Genomic DNA, 21,962 nt, shown 5'->3' with positions numbered 1-21,962 from the left:
GAGGGGTGGATTCAGGCCAGTGCCAGCTTCCATCTGGACCAAGACCTGCAAACATCCTTAATGCCCCTTCCAGGGCTATTTAAATAAGAATCCACTACTTGCTTTCTCAACTCTCCTAAGGCACAATTACCACCCACAAAAGTCCTGCCCCTACAGCTCTGCCATTTGGGCAGGTGAACTCTGTCCCCATGATAAGCTGCTCCCACCCCAAGCCCTAAGGCCTCACCTGAAGAACTGGGGGAAAAGTGCGTGTGTGCAGGGGGAGGGGGTAGACGACTGTAAAAAAGAAAGAGATGGGGGAAGGAGAAAACTACGAGGAAGGAGAGAGAAAATAAATAATCATGCAAGGGACCATTTCTAAAAGATGGCACCCAGCCAGGCTAGCAGCCAAGATCTCCACCCTGTGCTCATCTGACTTTCCAACACTTCACCACGTCTCCATGAAGCCAAGTTTCAAGAGGAGGAAATCCACTGAGAAACCCAGAGAGCCCTGCCCTCAGCCAGGTGGGACCCTCCACCGTCATCCCCCCAGGACGCGGAGCGATCCCAGGGCTCGCCCTGTTCTGCACACTCACCAACCACATGCTTGTCTTTTCTCGGGACTGGCCTCGGGTGCAGAATCCTGCTTCTTGGGTAGAAATAACAGAAAACCTGTGAAGTGAGAGTCTCCTCTACAGAGAGGCCCAGGGTGCAGTCCACAAACTCTGTAAGTATACGTCAGAGCTACAGCACACCAGAGAGATCAGGACCACCACCAGCCAGATCTAAGAGTTAGATTTACATACAATAATTGTGCATAAGAATAAAAGTGCAACCAAATCCTGGCATTGCTATGTGTTATAATTAAATTGAAATATTAATAAATCAAGTTAATGAAGTGCTTTCGTAGAGTATACCATTAAAGAAAGTTAACTGAAAAACAGACCAAGAGCAACAGTCCCAAGAACAAAGGTATCAAAACCTCCCTACAGGATGAGCACTGACGGAACATGAGTGTCTGAAACTGCAGTCTTCGACAAACATTACAGGAATTTTTCTTTAAAGTGTTTGCGTTTAACATGCCAAAACTAATGAACTCTGATCCTATTTGCATTTATTCCCCTAAATTACATAATCTCACTCAAAATAGAAAACCAATACAAACAACATGTGAACCAAAATATACAAGCAGACGTCTGTGACGACTGTAACAGAGGCCAAGGAGGTGCCGCGTGGGTCATGTGATGTGATGAGGAATCTTGAAGATGGAGTTTCCTCACCCTTGAAATCCAAGGTATGCTCCACAGCCTCCTACAGGCCCTCATACTCAATCCGTCCTTGCTAACTCCCACACATTCAGAAGCTTTCAGAACAATTCCAGAGCCACCGTAAGAGCCTATCCCACCCTAGGCAGTAACATTTGCTGAAAGGCAGTGAAGCGAATCAGAAACAGACAAAACAGTAAAAAATAATAATAATAATAATGCTGCCGATGATTGGTTCTGACTGGTATAATTATGGTGGTGGTTTTTTCCCCCTAATACTTTATACCTTCTTAAACTTTCTAATTTTTCTATAGTAAGCCTGTATCACGACTTTTAAAAGTTGGGAAAGTGTTAAGGAAAAGAATAGCTTCATCTTCAAGTCACTACCGCAGTCTGCTTTAATGGGCGGTTCTCTGCTCAAGCTCGCTCTTGAATCACTGGGATCATTTCTACAAACAGCCAAATGTAAGTCCCACCCGAAGCCCAGCAAACTGAATACGGAGGAGCCAAGACTTTTTCAAGCTCCCCACGTGACTCTACGTGCCACCAACGTCGAGAGCTGCCCACGCTTTATAGACAGTTCCTACTTCAGCCTGAAATCAAAGGTCAAAACACCAAAAAGAAAAACAGAGTATTCTTTTGGAATGAGCCCCAAATCTAGAGAAATCACTGATTCCAGTGCGAATGTCAGTAATTCCTAGAGAGTGAGCAGGAGAAAAGAAACCTCAGCAGGAACTGCCGAGATGCGTGCAGTGAGTGAGGTGACAGGTGAAACCCAGTGCAGCTGAAGGACTGGGTGGGCTGAAGGACTGGGTGAACAGGCCAGGGCTGTTTCCTTGGGATTCTAGAATAAAGGGCAGTTCTGCACAGGTGCACCTCGGGTCGCAGGGGTGTCTGGATCTCAGTGGCCACGCCAGCAAGTGAGGACAAGGTGGGGCCAGATCCCTCGGGGCTCAGCCACATGCACGGCTGCCCAGAGATCACCTACAGCTCCCCAAGCACAGGCTCGCACACCTGTTCCCACCTGCCCGGTTCTGGTGCCCACGCCATCCGTCCTACAGGGAAAGCCAGGCACCAGCCCACGAGCCTCTCTGCTCCCCAACTCGGGGCCCAGGCCACCTGGAGACTCCTCTGAAGAGCCTGGCAAGTGGCGAATTCCCGAAGTCCTTCCCAAGCCCAAGCGACGGTGGACGTCATCCACAATGGTCAACATCCTCCTCAAGTCCAGTTTCCATTATACCAGCTGGAAACTCCAAGCTAGGAAAGCAAAGGGAGACGTCCAAATCCTCACTCCATACGTGTATTCACCCCTGTTCCGGAAAGCATATTTAAAGAGAAGAAAATCAGCCCATACAGGAGAAGTGCCTGTGTGGTTCAAAAAGCCCAGCAAGAATGTCAGGTTTCCTGGACCCGATCCTAAGCCTCTACTAAGCGCAGTGCCCCATACAGAGGGTCTTCTAAGACCTCCAGCTGGGCTCCCAATCAATGGCCTTGCCTCCACGAAACAATTCCTTCTAAAACACACCCTTGTTTTTAGGAATTAAACCCAAAATTCCTATAATAACAGTCTGGCAATAGTAAAAACTTTTGGTTATGCTTAAATAGCTTAAAATCTATATGCTCAAACATTAGTAAAGATTAAAAGACAACTCAATGGAAAGAAAATACTGTATAAGCTGAAATAATCCAAAACTTCCTAAATTAGTCAAAATAGCAAAATGGATGAGGGGGTGAAATGAAAAACCACTACAGTCCACAAAACAGCTGAAAGAAAAAAAAAACAACAACAATAGAAACAGTTCAGTATTTGTTCTAACTTCTATGTCTCCTTTCCAAGGTTTATATTTAAATGCAGAAAAGCAAAACTCTCCGAAAAATCCATTATCTTTATCACCTCTCCTCAAAAACAACCCCCCCCAAAATCTTCCTATTTCACCCTTGAGAAATGCACTTAATACCCGCTGCCCACATACCCGGGGGGTTGACCAACCTCACAAAACCAGGTCAAAACCACTCAGAAGCTCCCCAAACTTGATTTCAGTTTCAGGTTCCCAAGTTAAACTTGAAACAACACAGCAGTAATTTGCATATTCCTTCCAAGCACACTCAAAGGACAGCCCCAGGACCAGAGCTGTCAGGATGAACTGGGATCCTGGCTCTACGGGCTGCTGCTGGTCTTCTCTGGGAGGTGGGAGTCTGCCCAGAGCACCAAAGAACATGGCAAAAAATGAAATCTCAAAGCACCAGCTCACTAATGCTCACCAGGCACCCTTCATGGGGCTCAGTATTTGGTGGGCACAGTATTCTACGGACAGTAACTCCACACTCTTTCCGACGCCCCTGGTTTCCAGTGTTCAGCCTGCTCTAGGGCATATGGTCATGGGAGGTATCTTACCCTGGGGTCCAGAAAACATGGTCACCGCAGGCCAGAAGACTTATATTTGAGTCCTGAGAATCAGACAAGTGAATAACTTTTTTTTAATAAAACAATTTTCAATGGTGTCCCAAACGTAGTCAATAGACCAAGGCCGATCCGTGACACATTTGTAACCCATTCCTTTACAAAATGAGAAAAATGGACACACTAAAGTAGGTCACACAGCCAAGAGTGTGTAATGTGGTGACTGCTCTTTATTCTGACGACACACCCTTGTTACATTTTGGTGGTACTGGTAGCAGATAGGAATTTGCTACTCTGAAGGCTCAGAAGCTTGGCCACTGTGTATCATTCTCGAGTTTTTAACAGTCTGTGAAATCTGGGACCTGCTGATCTTCAGGACTCCTCCTCGCTCATCCCCCTAGACCCAAAACAGGGCCCGGCAAGAGCATCTTCTCCTCATTCCCAGCGGAATTCCGAAACATCAAACCGCAACACTGCTTCTCAGCACTTCTCACTGTGAAAGGCACTTACACCACGGGAATCGAATCACAACAGCCCCACTGACTGTCCTGCTCATGTACACTCTCGTGTGGATGACCACAGCACGCATTTACACTGCTCAAGCGGCTTGGACACTCTCTGAGCCGTTTCTGCACGTGCTATGCAAGGTCAGGGCTCAGACCCGTCATCCACTCATGCAGAACCCTGTTACCACACACTCGGCAGCTTCAATCTCCCCACACTGACTAGCACACATTTTCTATGCATCTGGAGCCTGGCGTGCTTAGCCAGGTCATCTCTAGGTTACAAGCCAGGTGTCAAGTCTCATCCAACGCCTGAGTGGATCTAAGGGTTCACTCCATTTGTCGACAGAATTCAATCACGGTGGCTCTAGGACCAAAGGCCTTACCGTCCTGCTGGCTGTCACCCAGAGACCACCCTAGCTCCCAGGTGTCATCCACAGTTCCCTGCCAACAAGGCCACTTGCCTCCTCAAAGCCAACAACGGAGGAGTCTGTGGAGTTTTTATTTTTTTGTATTTTTGGTGTTGACTTGCAATATTATATTAGTTTCAGGTGTCCAACATAGTAATTTGATATTTTTACAGATTATACTCTAGACAAAGTTATTATAAAGTACTGGCTATATTCCCTGTGCTTTACATTACATCCTTGTAACTTATTAATTTTATACCTAGTAGTCTGTACCTCTTAACCTCCTTCACCTATTCTGCCCCTACCCCCACGCCTCTCCCCTCTGATCACCACTAATCTGTTCTCTGTATCTGTGAGTCTGTCTCTGCTGTTTTCACTTACATGTGGAATCTAAAAAATAAGCAAACAATTAAAACAGGAGAACTCTGTATTTATATAACAATAATGATGGTGATGATAGAACAGCTTTTTTATTAGGAACAAATTGGCATAAATTCAATTGGCTATTAAAGTGCCTACCACAGAGCTCGGTGTTAAATAAATATTTGTTGAAATGATCCATTAATGCTCCTCATTAGATGAGGTTCCTTGAAAACAGGGACAATGGGTGTTCTCCATAATACCAAAGGAAGGAATATATTGCTTACCAGCAGAAGGCATGGAAAAATATTTGCAGGATAACTTAAAATGTGCAAAGAATTCCAAGATGAAGGAAATGAATGAGGGCTGGAATGTGAAGGAAACTAGAATCTGAAGACAAATACATGTGAACAGGCCAAAGCAAGAGCGAATTCCCAGTAAGTGCGAAGTGGGAACAAGCATACCATCTGCCTACCAGTCTCTCTTTGCTGCTGTAACAAATTTCCATAAATGTAACAAATGACCATAAACCACAGTGGCTTAAAACAGTCCCCATTCCCTACCTCCCAATTCAGCAGATCGGAAGTCTGAAATCTGCCTTGTCAGTCAGCCTCCATTGCTTTCTGGAGGCTCCAGGGAGGATCCCATGGCCTCTCCCAGCTTTCGGAAACCACCCGTGCCGCTTGGCTGTGGCCCCTTCTGTCTGCAAAGCCAGCCCTGGCCGGCTGAACCTTCCTCACAAGGCTGGCTTTTCTGACACCTCTGTCTCCCTCCTCCCCACTGAAGGACCTCCACGATGCCAGATCCCACAGGTAAGCCAGGATCATCTCTCATCTCAAGATCCTGATTTTAACCACATCTGCAAAGTCCCTTTTGCCACGAGCGGTAACACAGTCACAGGTTCCAGGGACGAGGATGTGGACACCTTGGGGTGGGAGCGTTACTCTGCCTGCATAGGCTGTTTATGAAACAGTAAAGAAAAACACCAGCCTGGCGTAAAACACTGGTGAGGGAATGCAGAAGAAAGCTAAATTGAATTAACCCTAGCAGACTGTGAGATCCGGAAGAAGGAACAAAAGCTCGGCATTACTGTGCTGACAGCCGCCAGCGCCGAGACTCAGGTCACTGCATCACTCTGGGTGTTGGTCATCTCTAAAATGAAACAACCCCTGCCCTGCCTGCATCCCAGAATACCATGTAGAACAATGGAAATGCTTTGAGAACTACGAATTAATACACAAATGTAAGATATTATGGCTAATATCACAGTGAAGCAAAGTCACACATCAGCAGTGTGGGATCGTAAACCACACTGCTTCATCCCAAAAGCCCTTTGATCTTGTTGAGCAGAGTCCTGAGGCTTGACTTACCTAGAAAAGAGCATTCCTTGAGTGCAAAAATCAGACTCTGCTTAACAAAATATTCACGTTGCTAGAATATATTCTTGCAGTAACATCAAAACTCATAAAAATCTAAGATAATAAATATAAAGAAAGAAAGAAAGCGGGGAGAATTGAAGTATAACTGAAGTAACCTGGTTAACTTCAATCATGAAACTAAAGGGGAAAATGTTAGTTTTAATACCAGGAGGCAGGTACCACAGCACATTCCGGGCGGCGGGCAAGCAGAGCAGAATACAGGGCTTCCCCATCCACAGCTGCGTCCAGGCCTAGACGGGACACTGTGTGGCCGGGATCTCTCACCTGCATTTCAAGCTGACATTTTAAATGGCTTACAGGTTATTAGACTTGAACGTCATGCTCTCACCTCACGCTCAAGAGGAACAGAACTGAATTCACTCCCTTCCCCAGAGCACTGCTGTTCCTTCCCAGGGACAGCATTTCTGGCCATGGTGATACCAGCCAGCCAGCCCAGCCAGCCTCCAAAATCAAAACAACCTCGGGATCTCCAACTCTTCCCTTCCTCCCCAGCCAGCCCCGTACCTAACTTATCACAAAGTCCCGTTGTCCCTTTGATTCTCTTTCCTTCTCCACAACCAACGTCGTCTGCATCTACATCCTTATAATCTACCAGGTCTTCCTGGCTCTCCTACTCAAGTTCACTCTGTGCGCCTGCACCACACTGCCCTCTCCTCTCACTCTCCCCCATGCTGGGGAACGTACCACACATAAGTCACGTATTATACGTGATAAATATAAGCACCAGAATTTCATAAGCAGCCTGTGTCAGGCACCACACTAGGCAATATTAAAATCATCCTATCTAATCTGCACATCACCTTGTGATGTGGGTATAATTAGCTGCATTTTTAAGAAAAGGGAATTAGGGTTCAAGATTATTAAGTAACTCCCAGAAGGACGTTTTTTAAAGCAGGATTTGGGCCCAGGTTGCAGACTCACCCGAGGCTGGGCTCCACTCATGCCCCTGTTTATTTAATCAAACCCACACCCCTCAACCTGCTCTTCCAAGCCTCCCGGGACTTGCACGTCTGGACTTTGAATATACTATTTGCCATACTCTGTCCCCACGCCGCCCTGTGCAGGGAGCCCAGGCCCTCGCCGCCCTCCTCTCCCAATCTGACCATGCTTTGAGGCCAGCCCACGGAGCCTCCCAACTGCACTAGTCCCCACCGCCCTCCTTTCCCTGCTACTGGCTGCAAAGCCACTCCTCCTTACACTGACGGCCACAGGCGCACCCTCACCTCAGCACCTACACGTCTGCTTCCTTCCCTACCTACTCTGAGTCCTGTACCATGTCTTACACTCTGCACTTTACACGCTGGGGATACTACAGGGAACAAAACATTTAAAAGTATATGCTGGTTCAAATAATTGTACACCTAATATTCTAGTAAAAACAAAATTATCTGATTTTAACCTCTTATGTCTCTGTCTACAATACTGGCTCAAAAATTAGTTATCAAACCCTAAAACAAATATCAATTGTCTGGCTGACACTAACTCACCATTAGTTACTATATTGGGAGTATTCTGTTAAACTCAAATTTGATCAGCCAAAAAGAAAAATTTGACCTGCCCCCTACGTTATGTCATCACACAAGGACAGTTCATAAATGCTTCCTCACTTGGTCTATGATTCCCCGGTGCATACATAAATATATCTGATCAAATAACTGGCAAGGTCTCCAAAAGGAATAAATGTTAAAGGCTGGAAATACAGCTTTTGAGGTAGAAAAGTGAGAATGAAAATAGGAATATCCTTCACGAAATACTAGACTATGAGGATTTCTACATCAAAAAGAAGAAAAAAGGAGCATACAGGGGATCCTTCAGCAGTTCAGCTTCCTACAGAAAGGCCTCACGGCTAACCCTTTTAATACAATGGCATTCATAACCAGAAACGTCCAAGCTAAGTGATGCTCAGTAAATCTGCTGAATTAATGACACTATGCATCATTTTTATTTAAGGGAAGATCTCCTTGTGATTCAGTGACTCTCTTATTATTATCATAGCAATTAGTATGCTGTAAAATTACCTGTCAAATTACTTGTCCCCCCGGACTATCAGCTCCTTGAGAACAACATCATATCCATCTTGCTGGTGGCTATATGCCTAGCACCTAACTCAACCCAGAATAAATCTCAGTAGATATTTACTGAATGAATAGACCCTCCACTACTAAACACTAAGCTCAAAATACAGATTCTTATATTTTTTAATATTTCAATCCAAAAAATAAATAACAGGAATTTTAAATCCTTCCTCACCAAAAAACCACTTCATTTGGTAAAACCTACCAGGGCAGACAGCTCAGAATTCCTGCTTTAACCTTATAAATTCTAGCAAAATACAACTCATATGTGAATTTCTTCCCAGTTTACACACTTAATTATAAATTCACTACAGGTAACAGTCACTGGTTTTACTTTTTTTTTAATTCTCCTATTGGCCTTAGCTTTGAAACTGATATTAAATGACTGCACTGCTTAAATACAAGACTTTTTTGCACACAATAAGCTATAATTAGTGTTCAATCCTAAAGTTATAGCACGCTCTACTCTGAACAGACTTTAGAGATCACCAGGTGATCCCTTCGTATTATGGATTAAGAAAAAATTAAGGCTATACAATTAACTGGTGTTAAAACCCAGCCTCTGATTCTCAGGTCCACGCTCTTTCCTCAGTTAATCAATTAATTATGTGTAATGTAAAGACATAAAAAAAAGTTTCACCGCATAACAGTCTTTGACCAAAGCAGGACAGGACTGAAGACATCCTTCTCATTCCCAGTTATGCCAAACCTTTCCTCCTGGACCGCAAATCACAGTAAGGAGGATTAGAGTCCAGTCCACTGCCCACAATCCTCTCACACGGGAAGATAAGACCGGCCCCCAGATCTGCTTTGCACTGTAAGGCACACCAGACGTCAAATCTGTTTATAGCCTGTGGCTGATTCCAAATCCCAGGGAACTTTCCGCCCTAGGCGATAGATGCCCCCCACGGAGCAAGGCTGACTTTGGTGCCCTGCACATTCAATGTCCTTTCCCTGTATTGGAGTACTCTCACTATCTGGTTAGCTCTGTGAAGAGAGGTCCATTCTAGTCATGGGGCAAACGCCCTATTCCATGCCAGACTTCTTTTCTATTCGGTAGGAATAACTCTTCCAACCTGGCAGCAAAGGTAAATACCCTGCCCAAATCGATGCAGCTCCTAAGTAGCTAAGCAGTAACTGAAACCCACACTGGCCAAGAAATCCAACTCCTCTTCCACTTGTCCCAAGATAGAGTCCCAGCATTTAGGGAGTTCACAAGATAAGTCATCAACGAATTAATTAACGGTGTGACCTAAATGACAGCAAAGAAAATAAAATAAGGGGCATATAATGTAGTGATTAATACAGGCTTATTTTACTACTATAATCCATATCTTTCCACAACTGCAAAAACAAACAAAAAAACTCTTGAATATGCTTTATTTTTCAAATTTGACACACCATCTATTTACCTCTCCTTAGAATTTATTTGTTAATTCTAGCAATAAATTTGATAGAAAATAAAATTACTGGGATTTACATTTCACCTCTGACTTTGCAAACAAGGACGGGAGTGACCTTTGGGCTACCTGTTTAACCTCTGCGTTCCTCAGGGGTGACAAGAAAACTGCCTCAAAGGAGGGCTCCCTTGCTCCAGAAAGGAAACAGGTGTAAAGCCCGCTAAGCGGTGCCTGGCACAGAGTGAATGCTCAACACACCTTAATTACTGTTATCCGCCCACCATCACCGCCATCATCACCACCCAGAACATGAGTGTCACAGGAGGCTCATTTTTGTCTGTTCTGTTCACTGTCGTATCCCCAGTGCCTGACACATCGTTGGCACTCAAACATCCGTCGACCGAATTAATCATGAGCACTAGTACTTCTATCACTAAGTACAGAATGATCTGCCCCCAAATGTAATTGCCTCCAAGAGAAAAGATTAATTAAGCAAAAAACAACAACAACAAAAAAAACACCAAATTGCTACTGGAAATTTTGGGGATATGAAATAGAGAACCACCCCTCAGCCCGAATGCAAGGCTTACTGAAAGAGAGAAGAGAGGAGGGTCCTCTCAAGTCAGGGAAGCATCTCTTCAGATTAAACTACCACCTGGAGAAAAGGCAAGTCCAAAGTATCCATTAAGGGCACTCTGCAGGCCAAAAGATGTTCCAGCTTACATGACGGCGTCCAAGAGTCTAGAACAGGAGACTTCTTAGTCTCCTCAGGAATCTGGGCCTTGACAGCAAGGACAAACCCCACTCTGCAGAGAGGAAAGAAGCACAGCAAGTGAACCCGGAGCTGTAACTCCGGTCCACATGCAGGTGGAGAAGGGCCCTCGCCCGCCTCCCTCCACCACCCGGAGACCTGGCTGTCCCTGTGCACGTTGGGCCGCGGGCAAGCTCTGCCGCCACAGGCTCCAACCAGACCGCCCTCACCCAAGCTGCAGCCCTGGCCCGCTTCTGAGGGCCCACGAAGTGGCTGCTGGCTCTTGACCCTCCACCGGGAGGCCTGTGGGCAGGGAAGACACTCTGCTCCCCCATCTCCATTTCTTACCCTAAAACCCTCAGAGAACTGGGAAGAAGCCACCAGGGGTCTTCAGCAGGCTTCAGAGAGCAGCCCTCCACCCCCCTTCCCCCCCTCACCCCAGACTTCTCCTAGACACACAGGCTAGTAATGTTAATATCACCTAAACAGCATGGTAAAGCACTAATCAAAAAGCAGCCTTTAAAAACAACCTGCTTCTCAAGAGCAGTGAACTTGTACAGTTTGTCAACAATCTGGCCAACAGAGCTAGTCTGACTCGACACAGGAGAGAAGGTCCTGAGAAAAGACTGGTGCAGGAGGTTCTCAGGCAAGTCTGAAGTTCTCCAAATCTCCGTTTCCTTGCTCGGTATAGGGAGGACAGTAACAATACCTACCACCCACAGCTAAATGAGATAATTTATATAAAATGCTGGGCACACTGCCTGGCACACAGCAAGCATCCTATCAATGTCAGTAAATTTCTTCTGTGCCTCCCCCCAAATAGTTATCTACCAAGTGCCCAGAATCCTGGCTAAAGGCAAACATTTTGCCTCACCCCCTAAGCCTGATTCTTTACATGGAATCATAGCCAAATAATCCCAGTTTAGTGAAAACCTCTGGCAAAAGTTGAGGAAAGGCTGCTTCAAAGGACAGGCAAGTTGAGAACTCCACACCTCAAAGAAAGCCGCTCAAGATCACAAGGACAATTAGCAGTTCTTCTAGTTCATCTCAGCGATCAGGTGGTAACTAATAAAAACTCCCCTCGATTTCAGCCCTGGAGTCCCAAAGCCCCACATGGAGACAGAAGCACTGGGCTTTCGCGCGTAACGGGGAGACAGGCCGTGCTCAAGAAGTCTGCAGGCTCCGGAGGCAACTCTAGCTCGGGACAGCATACGCCTCCAACGAAGTGAGTGTCCGAGTTCTCTAAGGAATGGCCGAACGTGAACCACCTTCTCTAGTCCCTGTATTTTATTAATTTTCCTTCGTAAATTAAATACTAAAGACTCCTATTTAATTTCCTCTCAATCTTTTCGAACTGCAAATATTTTGTCAAAATAAGATGTTAAATGTTATAAAACAACATAAAGTCACCTTTTCCTTAAATACTGAAATAGATTTGATTGCTTTCCAGGTGTAATTTATTATTATTCAACTTTACAGAACACCATGCTCCACATTTCACTACCATAGACTCCTTTACCCCAATTTTTCTGGCTCAAAGCAGCCCCTCTGCCGTTGTCCGTGAAGGACAGTGTTGATCAGTCCTAGCCCCCGTGCTAACCGGCTGTGTGACCTGGGGAATCACACCTTCTCAGCCTCCCCTCCTCCTCCACACGATGATGGTTATTTAACTCCAGTACGAAGATCTCAACGCACAAGACAACGGAATATTTTTTTTAATTCAATGGTTAACATGAGTACAAAAACGGTAGGAAATCTATCATACAAAACTGGATATGTTACTTTTTTTCCCTGAAATGGGTATTTTCTAAATCCTTTAAATCTGAAGTTACAACAAATCATTTTATCTCCTAAATTGCAACTATGTTGGGTATATACTGTCCAGTTCCCGCACAGTACCCTGAAATGCCTTGCTTCTACCCAACCAACAACTGCATTCTGTTCTCATTTCCAGACTTCTACAACTTCCAGGCAACTTTTCTGCAAGATAATAAACATCAGCAAGTAAAGACTTAATTATGAAATATTTTGAGTACCTAACCTTTACCAGTTATGCTAGATATAGGGGATAAGTGATTAAGACACTTTTTTCCTAAACCCAAGGAGTCACAATCCTGTAAAGACAGAGCACTGTGCCATCACTCCCATCCCTCTCCCAGGCAGACATCACTAATCTATCACGGGCCTCTCCCTTGAACTGGACAGAGCTTTGGCTCCACGATTACCAATGGCTATTTTAGTAGACTTCATCACATTTCACTAAATCTCCATCTACACAAATGATGATTCTGATGCCGATACTAGAATGCAGAAATTTGCGGGACACCAAATATGGATTTGAAAGTAAAACCAGAAGAAGTAATATCCCCGTCATCTATTATGATCCCATTGAAGCATTATTTAAAAGGGATAAGGAAAACTGTGGAAAGAATGGTACTTCCTGCCAATTCTCAATTACCATTTTCCAGCATCTTAAATGAATTCTTAAATGAAGAAGATAAAGCCTGTGAGAGCCACCTAAGTCTAGGGAATCTGGGTATCTGTTTTAAACATGCTCTCTTTAAAGGCTATGGTTGTCTGATGGCAGCTAGAACATGCTCAAAAGAAAATAATTAAATTAGTGAAAATAAAAAATAAGGCCATAAAAATAAAATTCTGAAACAAAATATTACGGCTTAAATAATCTGCCCGACAGCTCAAAGGGTCCATCTCTTTCCTCTACGCAAGACTTGGTAAAAATGTGTTGTCTGCCAACAGCAGACAAGTCAACTCCTCTTGACCAGGACTAACTTTCCAACCATTTAAAGATAAACGCTTTGCCTTCCATGTGTCATGGCGCAGAACTCTGGACTTGGTGTTTGCTTAGATGTCCGACCACATCTAAAGCGCTTCCTAAGGAAAACCTGGGCTACTTGCAGGTGTGGAGGACCTCAACGTGTCAGTTCTTCCATATTTAAAACACCAATATTAATTTCGTACCAAGGACACCTGACAAGGTAATCTACAGTTCCAACTTGCCTATGCTCCTGGCAGAGACTAGCTTGACGTAACAGATATCAGAAAGGGAAAAATCCACAAACGCTGACCATTCAGTTCTCTGAAGTCTCCACCTACCGAGAAATGTGCTCCCACAGTCCGTCGGGGTAACAGGAGCGTCCTGAGGAGATGACTCTGTCGAGCTCATCATGCATCAATGAGCTCTGTGTCCCCCTGAGAGTTCAGTACTAACAAAGTTCCACGTGCCCACCCACTCTGCCTCGACGGTCAGGAAGCTCAAAGCTGAATTTCATGCCCACCTGGCAGCCGTCCTCAGTGCTGGGGACACTACCTCCATCTTTCTACAGCCTTCACTGCAGACTCCTATTTTTTTCATTCTTCTTAGGATGGACCAACGCTGTGTTTTTTTATTGAAGCCACCTCAGAATCTTTTTGGAAATAAGCAAGGGGTACAAAATGTAATAAATTCTCTTTCCTCCCATTATTACTATGTTTGGTCCTCATGGCCCCCCAAACTCTCCCCTCTCTACACTCCTGTACACGCTGTTCTCCCCAAACACAGCCCCTGCTACTGCCAGCATTCAGTGAGGTTGGATGAACCAGGCATGTGGCCCCTAACATATTTGTAAAATACGGACTTTGACATGTGCATTAAGTCCCTCAAAAACTGTGAGATCCTGGAGGGCAGAGAGTACAGCTTACGTAGGCTCTGGCTCCCAGCAGCCACAAAGCAAGCCTTGCACCCTGCAGACACACAGTAGAGACAAGTTCTGTTCGTGGGAAGAGTAAGTCAACATTTTGGAAGCCCACTAGGTGAAGCCACACGGGAGGTAGTAAACTCAAAAGAAGGTTTCTACCCTAAAGGAGTTAACAAACCAAAGAACTAAGCTATGTAAACTATCTATGTAGCCAACATGGACTGCACATCCGTAAATACAAAGAACTGAACATACAAAGCCTGGAATGATTGCATTTGGCTGAGGCTTTCCGCTAAGTTAAAAGGAGTAAGACTAGTGAGGGCATTCAGGCGCAAAATAATGACCCCACGGAGGTACAAGGCAGCAATATTCAGGGACCAGCAATAACATTTCCCTGGTGTAGCAAAGAGCAAGCATAATTAGACCACGAGGTGAGCCCTGGGGATGGCTGGCGGAGGGCCTTGAAGCGGCAATGCAGAGCACAGCCTGGTTTTCTTCGAGGTGATTTAATAAGGTAAAAAAACTCCGGGAATGATTCACAACTACTGTCAGGAAGAGACAGGAGGAAGAAAGCTGGAGTGACTGCTGGCAGTGAGCACTAGAGATGCACAGCAGACAGGCACCCTGGCCACCTGCACGCACTCTCAAGGGCGAACGTGGGACAACCCATGCAAGAGCCCATCTTAGCACAAAGGCCACGACAGCCCTAAGGGCCAGAGCAGCGGTTTCAACCTCACCTTGAATCTGAGACTTCTTCTTAGAGTAAAATAATCCCTCTCTCTCCCCTACTCCCCCTGTCTCTGTCTCTGTCTGTCTCTGTCTCTGTCTCTCTCTCTCTCTCTCTCTCTGTCTCTCTCACACACACACACACACACAGGGCTGTAACTTAACGTGGGTGGTTTACCACAGAGGCAGTATAACAAAATGGCTTAGAGCAACTCTTGGGTTCAGATCTCAGCCCTGACACTCATGAGGTGTGCGCCCTCAGGGAACATACTTAACCTTACTTACTAAGCCAGGTGTAAAATAGGGACAAAAACTGTACCTGCCTCTTACATAGGAATATATAAAATGTTCAGCAGAGTGAGTAGCTCAACAAGCTCTCACCCAACACGACTAAGAAACTGGACAGCAGGTATGGCTCTCCAGACGCTTTGCATCAACCTCACAGCGCTCCGAGACCCACGGCGGGAGTCACTGTCCTGGGAGATAAATGCGAAGCAGAGCAGTAAACTCCACCAGCAGGGATTTACGTGGCAACCAGAGTTCAGCACTGTGCCAGGGACTGCAGAAGCCAGCACAACACCCAACAGATGAGGGGACAATGCACAGGGTGGGGTTGGAGGGAAGTGGGAGATACTGGTGCAGAGGTTAGAAGGAGCCTGAGCCTCAAGCAGGGGTTTTAAGGTGGAAATGAAGTGGGGAGCCAGAACTGTCTGGCCAGGGAGTAGCTCAGGAAGACGGCCTGGAGGAGGCCACTCAGCACCTACCCGACCACTGTACTCCGGCTCTAAATAAGGCTTCCCTTCTAACCTGCATGGATTCACGCTGCTGCCACTTCCGTAGGCATAAGCCATACCAACAGAGTTACACGAACAGCTTAACTAATTTCTCCATAATATTGAAAGTATGCAGGCCCTTGACTGACTTTGAGGGTTCTCTTACTCAGCCTCAGATCCCTGTCCCTCCCCGCCACCCCTCCCACCAGTTTTCAAACCGGGGTTTACTGTAATTACCTTAAACACAGCACGATGCATGAGTAACTAGGAAGTAATCAGGTATCCAGCAGTTACAACTGTCTAACGCCCTTTGACTGTACGCCTAGCCAGTTTCTACCTCTTTTCTCCTGCCAGAGAGTCTGACAGCAGTGTGAATCCCAACTGGACACTTCCTAGCGCTTTGACCGCGGGCTTCGGTTTCGCCATCTGTGAAGTGGAGAACATAAGAGCACCGCCTCAAAGAGCAGCTGGGAAAACTAAATGAGGTCCTATCAGCCAAGCGACGGCGCGTAATAAGCACAGCCTGCGTGCGCATCAGGTCACCTTTATTCACCCCATCACTTCCTGAGCACCGGGTGTCGGCATCGCCACCGCCCGGGGGGGACCCGAGAGGCCCGGCCCCGGCGCCTCCCGCCGCTCGTGGGCCGGGCTCCGGACACTCCTGAGGGTCTGCGGCAGGGAGGGGACCCGGCCCGAGCCCGGACCAGCCTGCCCCACGTCCAGGTGCGGCCGCGGTCTTGGAAGTTCCTGCGAGGTGGGCTTTTAACGTGTAAGAAAACACAAAACAGGAAAACATTTCCTGGTCTGTGACTGCACAGCACCGCTCCCTCTTACTTCCTCCGCGACCTGGGACCCGGGCGAGGGGATCGGGCAGCAAGGGAGCCCCCGCACGCGGGCACCGGCCTCCCCGCGGCCCGAGCTCCCGGCGCCCCCGCGGCCGTCCCCCCGGCGCCCCGAGCGCACACGTGCCCGCGGCCCCTGCCCCCGCTCACCTGGCCCGTGATGCCCGTGATGAGCGCCACCTTCCTGGGCTTGCCAGTCTCGCCGTCCCCGGAGCCGCGGGCGCTGGGGCAGCGTGCCGCTGCCTGAGCCATGTCCGCGCGCGCTGAAGAGAGGCGCCGACCGACGGGGGTGTGCCGCAGGAGCCTCCTCGCCGGCTACAAGGACCAGCCCCGCGCCGCCCGCCGCCGCACTCTGACAGGGCCGCCTGGGAGGCCGGCGGGGCGGGCCGGGGGCGGGGCGGCCGGACTGCGGCCTGGCGGGCGCAGCGTCAGCCGCATCACCGCGCGACGCGCCTCCGCGCCGGCGGCAGGCCCCGCCCTCCCCGCCGACGGCCTCCCAGCCAGAGCAGGCCCCGCCCACTGCCGGCAGCGCGCGAGCCAGGCGGGGCGGGGCTTGTAGGCGGTGCCTGCGCCTGAAGGGCGGGGCGTCGGGCGCGCCTGCGCGGGCTTATCCAGATCCTCAGGAGAGGATGGGATGCCGGGTCTTTGCTCCAGGTATGCTGCTTGCAAGGGCTGCCAGTGGACGGGGCGGGCCGTCGGCGGCCTGACTTCACCATCTCACGCTGCACGTCCTCCCCTCCACCCTCCTGAATCTCCCAGGAATGGTCACACTATCCGAGGATACTGGGAAGAAGTAGGGGCAGACCTTTCCCTTAGGAGAAAGCCCTGAATCCCGTCCGAATCTAGGGGTCACGGCCCCTGGGTCATCGGCTTTGATAAGTAATTCCTGGAAACCTGCTGCAATGCCCTTTGAAGAGTCTGGTTCTCTGTTTCCTGAAGGGCACTAGCGTTACGAGGCCCCTGAATGGGGTCACGGATAGGGGCAATGACCGGCCTTACGCCTAACCTGCTTTCTGGATCTTCTCGCGTTTTTCTGAGGCTTGGAACCAGGCACGAGATTCCAAGTAACTCGATTCAAAATGCTGTAGTCAGAGGACTGGCAGAGCAAGACGAAAGTTTCTGACCCCAACCATGTGCAGCAGAAGGAAATGTTGAAAAGACTGCACAGGTCAGTAAACCTGGACATGCCGAATTTCAAAAAGTAATTCAGATGCAAGGTGGCGTCCTAGCTTGACGTCTGTCGAATTTGGCTTCCGTGTGGCAGCTGCACATAGGTCAGGGAGAGGAGAGGAGCTGACTCAGACGCTGGCAGGGTAGCAGGTGTGTGTACCTAAGCATTGGCCGGGACCAGGGAGGAGAGAGGAACTTCCTTGTCCCCACTGCTCTGCTTCTCTGCACTGTACATATTCCTCTCCCCAACAGATCAGCACAGACCAGCACTTGAAATGACAAACTGAGTGACTAGGAGGTGCCCAACCTAACCTGCAAGACCCTTACAGACTTGGGACTTCCCTGGCGGTCCAGCGGTCAAGGCTCCGCGGTTCCACTGCAGGCGGGGGCGCGGGTTCGATCCCTGGTCGGGGAACTAGGATCCCGCATGCTGGCAGGGCCCATACAAAAAATGGGGGTGGGCGTGGGGGGAAAGACCCTTACACCCTTCAAATCCCAAAATAGAAGAGCTCAAGATTTCATTAAAAATCTCTCTGTCCCCTGAGCATGTCAGCAATATGCCTTAACTTTATGGATAGACTTGTCTCTGGATTCACTTGCCTCTCCCCTGTCCGTTCCATTCAGAGAATGACTAAAGGAAGGTCTGTTACCAGCCCCAGCAGAGGGCTGCATCACTGGTGAACAGAGAGGCCCTGAGGCAGAGGAGAGGAAACCCTCTCACTAGGGCAACTCGCTATAAGCAAGAAATGTCTTTGAAATCTACTAGATTCTATTAAAAACTTATGTTTGTTTTAATATAAATATGCTTTGAATTAATTTGCAGATAAATTATTTAACATTCCCCCAAATTGCTGAAAAAAATGGATCCTTAGGGAGGACGTGCCAAGTTTATCCGGCAGCCGAGACCTCCGATCACACTGCTGACCTGTCCTGGTAAGAAACATGACAGTGGAAGACCCATGGAAAGAAAAGCAATTATATTTTAGGGCCTGCAAATAAAATAATTGCAAAATATTGAGGGAAATGGTAGTTCAGAGATACAGTGGGAGGTTTAAAAAGAAGGAAATTTCTCTAGAAAAATTCTCTGAAGAAAGGTGATGAGACAGGAAGACAGGAGTACAGCCGTTTTGGAAAAGGACCGGGGAATGGCCTTGAGTTAGTGGGCTTGACAGGCCCAGTAAAACAAAGGACCTAAAGGCTTGGCCTTCTGAGACAATAACCAGAGACCCACAGGAGTAGAAGATTATCTCTGTTCCACTGATGAATGTACATATTTTCCAAAGAATAAAAGCAGGACTGTAAAACCGCCACCTAGCAGAACCACTGAACTGCCGGTTCCCTGAAAGATGCAGATAAAGGCCTGACACACATTCCTAAGTTGTTTTTGCAGGAAGCAGACGAAAACTGCTGACTACAAGCATGTGGACCCCAGACCTATTGAAACCAGATGGTTGGTGATGCTCGAAACTTCACCTTGACGCCAGCGAATCGGAGACCTGAGCACAGGCTCCTGCATCCCCTCCCTCACATGGCCTTTAAAACCCCTTCCCTGAAAGTCCTCGGGGAGCTGGCATTCTTTCATACCTTCTCCCTCGCGCACCAGCTCTCCTTCCAATAAAAAGCTTTGCTCGCCTAGGAGTCTTGTGGGAGCGACACTCATTTCTATCGTCTTGCTGTCCCAGAATCTGGAGAGGGCCCGAGAACAGTGGTAGAGCAGTATATTGGTTTGCTGAGGCTGCCACAGATTGAGAGCTTAAACAACAGAATTTTGTTTCCTCACAGTTCTGGAGGCTGGAAGAACAAGATCAGGTGTTAGCAGGGTTGGTTCCTTCTGTAGCCTCTCTCCTTGGCATAGAGGCGGCTACCTCCTGGTAACAAGTGTCAGAATTGAGTTACGCTGGGACTTCCCTGGCCGTCCAGTGGTTAAGACACCACGCTTCCACTGCAGGGGGCGTGGGGTCAATCCCTGGCCAAAAAAAAAATTGAGTTGCGTTGTTAGGACACACCCAGCTGATGTCGGAAGGTTGCTCCTTGGTGGTATGGGAAACCCTTCCCAAAACACGTTGGAATTGTGTCCAGAACCTTATATAACATGTCATCTAAGAATGGTGATTGCAATTTGTAAAAAGCGTTGCCAAGGTCACATAGCTAGTAGCTGGTTAGGGTAAAAACCATGATTGGCTCTTCCAACTCCATTCCATATTCTATTTGGAAAAACTGAAGTCCTAAAGCCCACATTTCCCAGGTTGTGTTGCATCCAGAGTTTTGGAAATTGGGTTCCACCAGTCAGACTGTGACAGGTGAAAGGGAAACAGGCACCATCTTTCTCCTGCTGGTCACATAGTAGAAAAGTTTTCGGCAGCTAGGTTCCAAGTTTAGGTCTGTCACAAGTTGCATGAGTAGCAGAGCCGGTCAGGGTGGTGGCGGCAGCAGCTTCCTAAATTCTGGCTTGGAGCTCTGTGGGTGTGCCCTTGACGTCAGCAGCCCAGTGATAGCCCTCTAGCTTCTGTTCCTCCACTCCTTACAAAGTTTTTTTTTTTTTTCTAAACCAAGGTTTTTATTGAAATCATTGTAGATTAAAATATATTTGTAAGAACTAATGCAGTGACATGCCATGTACCCTTTACGCAATTTCCCGCACGGTCACATGCTCAAAAACTACGGTGCAACGTCACAAGCAGGATATTGACATTGATACAATTTGCTGCTATGATGCAGATTTCCCCAGTTTTACCTGTACTCCTTTGTACATACGTGTGTTTAGCTTTATGCCATTTTATCACATGTTCGGGTTCATTTATCTACCACCAAGATCAAAATACAGAATATCTGGCAACACAGGATGCCTCCTGCTGCCCTTTTACAGCCCTATCTCTCATCCCTGGGAACCACTAATCTGCCCTTTACTTCTCAAGTTTTGTCACTTCAAAAAGTATTATAAATGGACTCATACAGCTTGCAGTCTTTGGGAACTGGCTTTTCTCACTGAGCCTAAGTTTCCTGGGGGTCCATCCCAGTCGTGTGCATCAGCAGCCCATCCCTTTTTATTGTTGAGCAGCAATCCATGGTGTGGATGCCCCAGGTTTGTGCAGCCATTCACCCATTGAAGGGTATTTGGGCTGCTTCTAGTCTGGGTCTGCTACAGATAAAGCTGCTATGAACATTCATGTACAGGTTTTTGTGTGACTATAGTTTTCGCTTAGCCCAAGAGTGTAATTACTTGGCCATATAGTAATTGCATGATTAGTTGGGGTTTTTTGTTTGTTTGTTTTGTTTTAAACTTCCAAACTGTTTTCTTGCAAAGAGTTTGTTAACAGAATATCTTGCCTTAAATCCCTTTCTACGTGAATTGCCTTCGGTGGTTTCTGTGTCCCACTCTGAACTCTGATGGACACAGCAGTACGGACGAGACAAACTCCAGACAGTTACCCTTAACCTCCATAGAAAGGCCAACGAAATGGTTGTGTGTGTGTGTGTGTAATTGAGAGAGAAGGGCTGTAGCAGGGAAAACATCCAGGGGGAAAGAAGAGACCATTTCCTTTTTATTTTCCCTCTATTTCAGGATTTATACCAGTTTTCCAGTAAATAAAGCAGGATAGAAGTAGCGAATTTTTTTTTTTTTTTTTTTTTTTTTTTTTTTTTTTTTTGCGGTACGTGGGCCTCTCACTGCTGTGGCCTCTCCCCTTGTGGAGCACAGGCTCTGGACGCACAGGCTCAGTGGCCATGGCTCACGGGCCCAGCCGCTCCACGGCATGTGGGATCTTCCCAGACCGGGGCACGAACCCGCGTCCCCTGCACGGCAGGCGGACTCTCAACCACTGTGCCATCAGGGAAGCCCCGAAGTAGCGAATTTTTAAGTAAAATCTTATCAGCTCCAACTCCACTGGAGATGAGACAACTCAGACCTCTGTCTTCCACTGTGTTTCTCTTCAGAATAAAATTAACTTGTGTGAGTCTCCTGTCTTAGGATTTGTGGCAGAAGCAGCAGAGTTTTAGAAACAGGATTGGAAGGTTTGTGAGGACTTCCTGAAATCCGTCACCTCCACTTTGGGGTTTCCCACTGGACAAATGAAATCACAATATGGCAAGTTTTTTAGACCCTGATTTTAGAAAAGGGAAAATGTATCCCAAACAATCGAAGGCGTGTGCTTCTCACATCCTCACTCGTACAGT

The 21,962-nt window shown here is 47.3% G+C and overlaps 1 protein-coding gene across 1 annotated transcript in view; it reads right to left on the bottom strand.

The window, feature by feature from the left end:
• Window positions 1-16,984, bottom strand: part of GMDS (GDP-mannose 4,6-dehydratase) — a 480,937-nt gene extending 463,953 nt beyond the window's left edge. Inside the window, exon 1 of the mRNA XM_082847742.1 lies at window positions 16,770-16,984. Within this exon, the coding sequence (XP_082703868.1) occupies window positions 16,770-16,871 (102 nt within the window). The 5' untranslated portion in view covers window positions 16,872-16,984. The remainder of the gene's footprint in view (window positions 1-16,769) is intronic.
• Window positions 16,985-21,962: the final 4,978 nt, after the last annotated feature.

Source organism: Leucopleurus acutus (genome assembly GCF_964270905.1).
Source record: "Leucopleurus acutus genome assembly, chromosome: 10".
In the NCBI taxonomy this organism is placed as follows: domain Eukaryota; kingdom Metazoa; phylum Chordata; class Mammalia; order Artiodactyla; family Delphinidae; genus Leucopleurus; species Leucopleurus acutus.
This window is presented reverse-complemented; position numbering and strand designations above follow the sequence as displayed.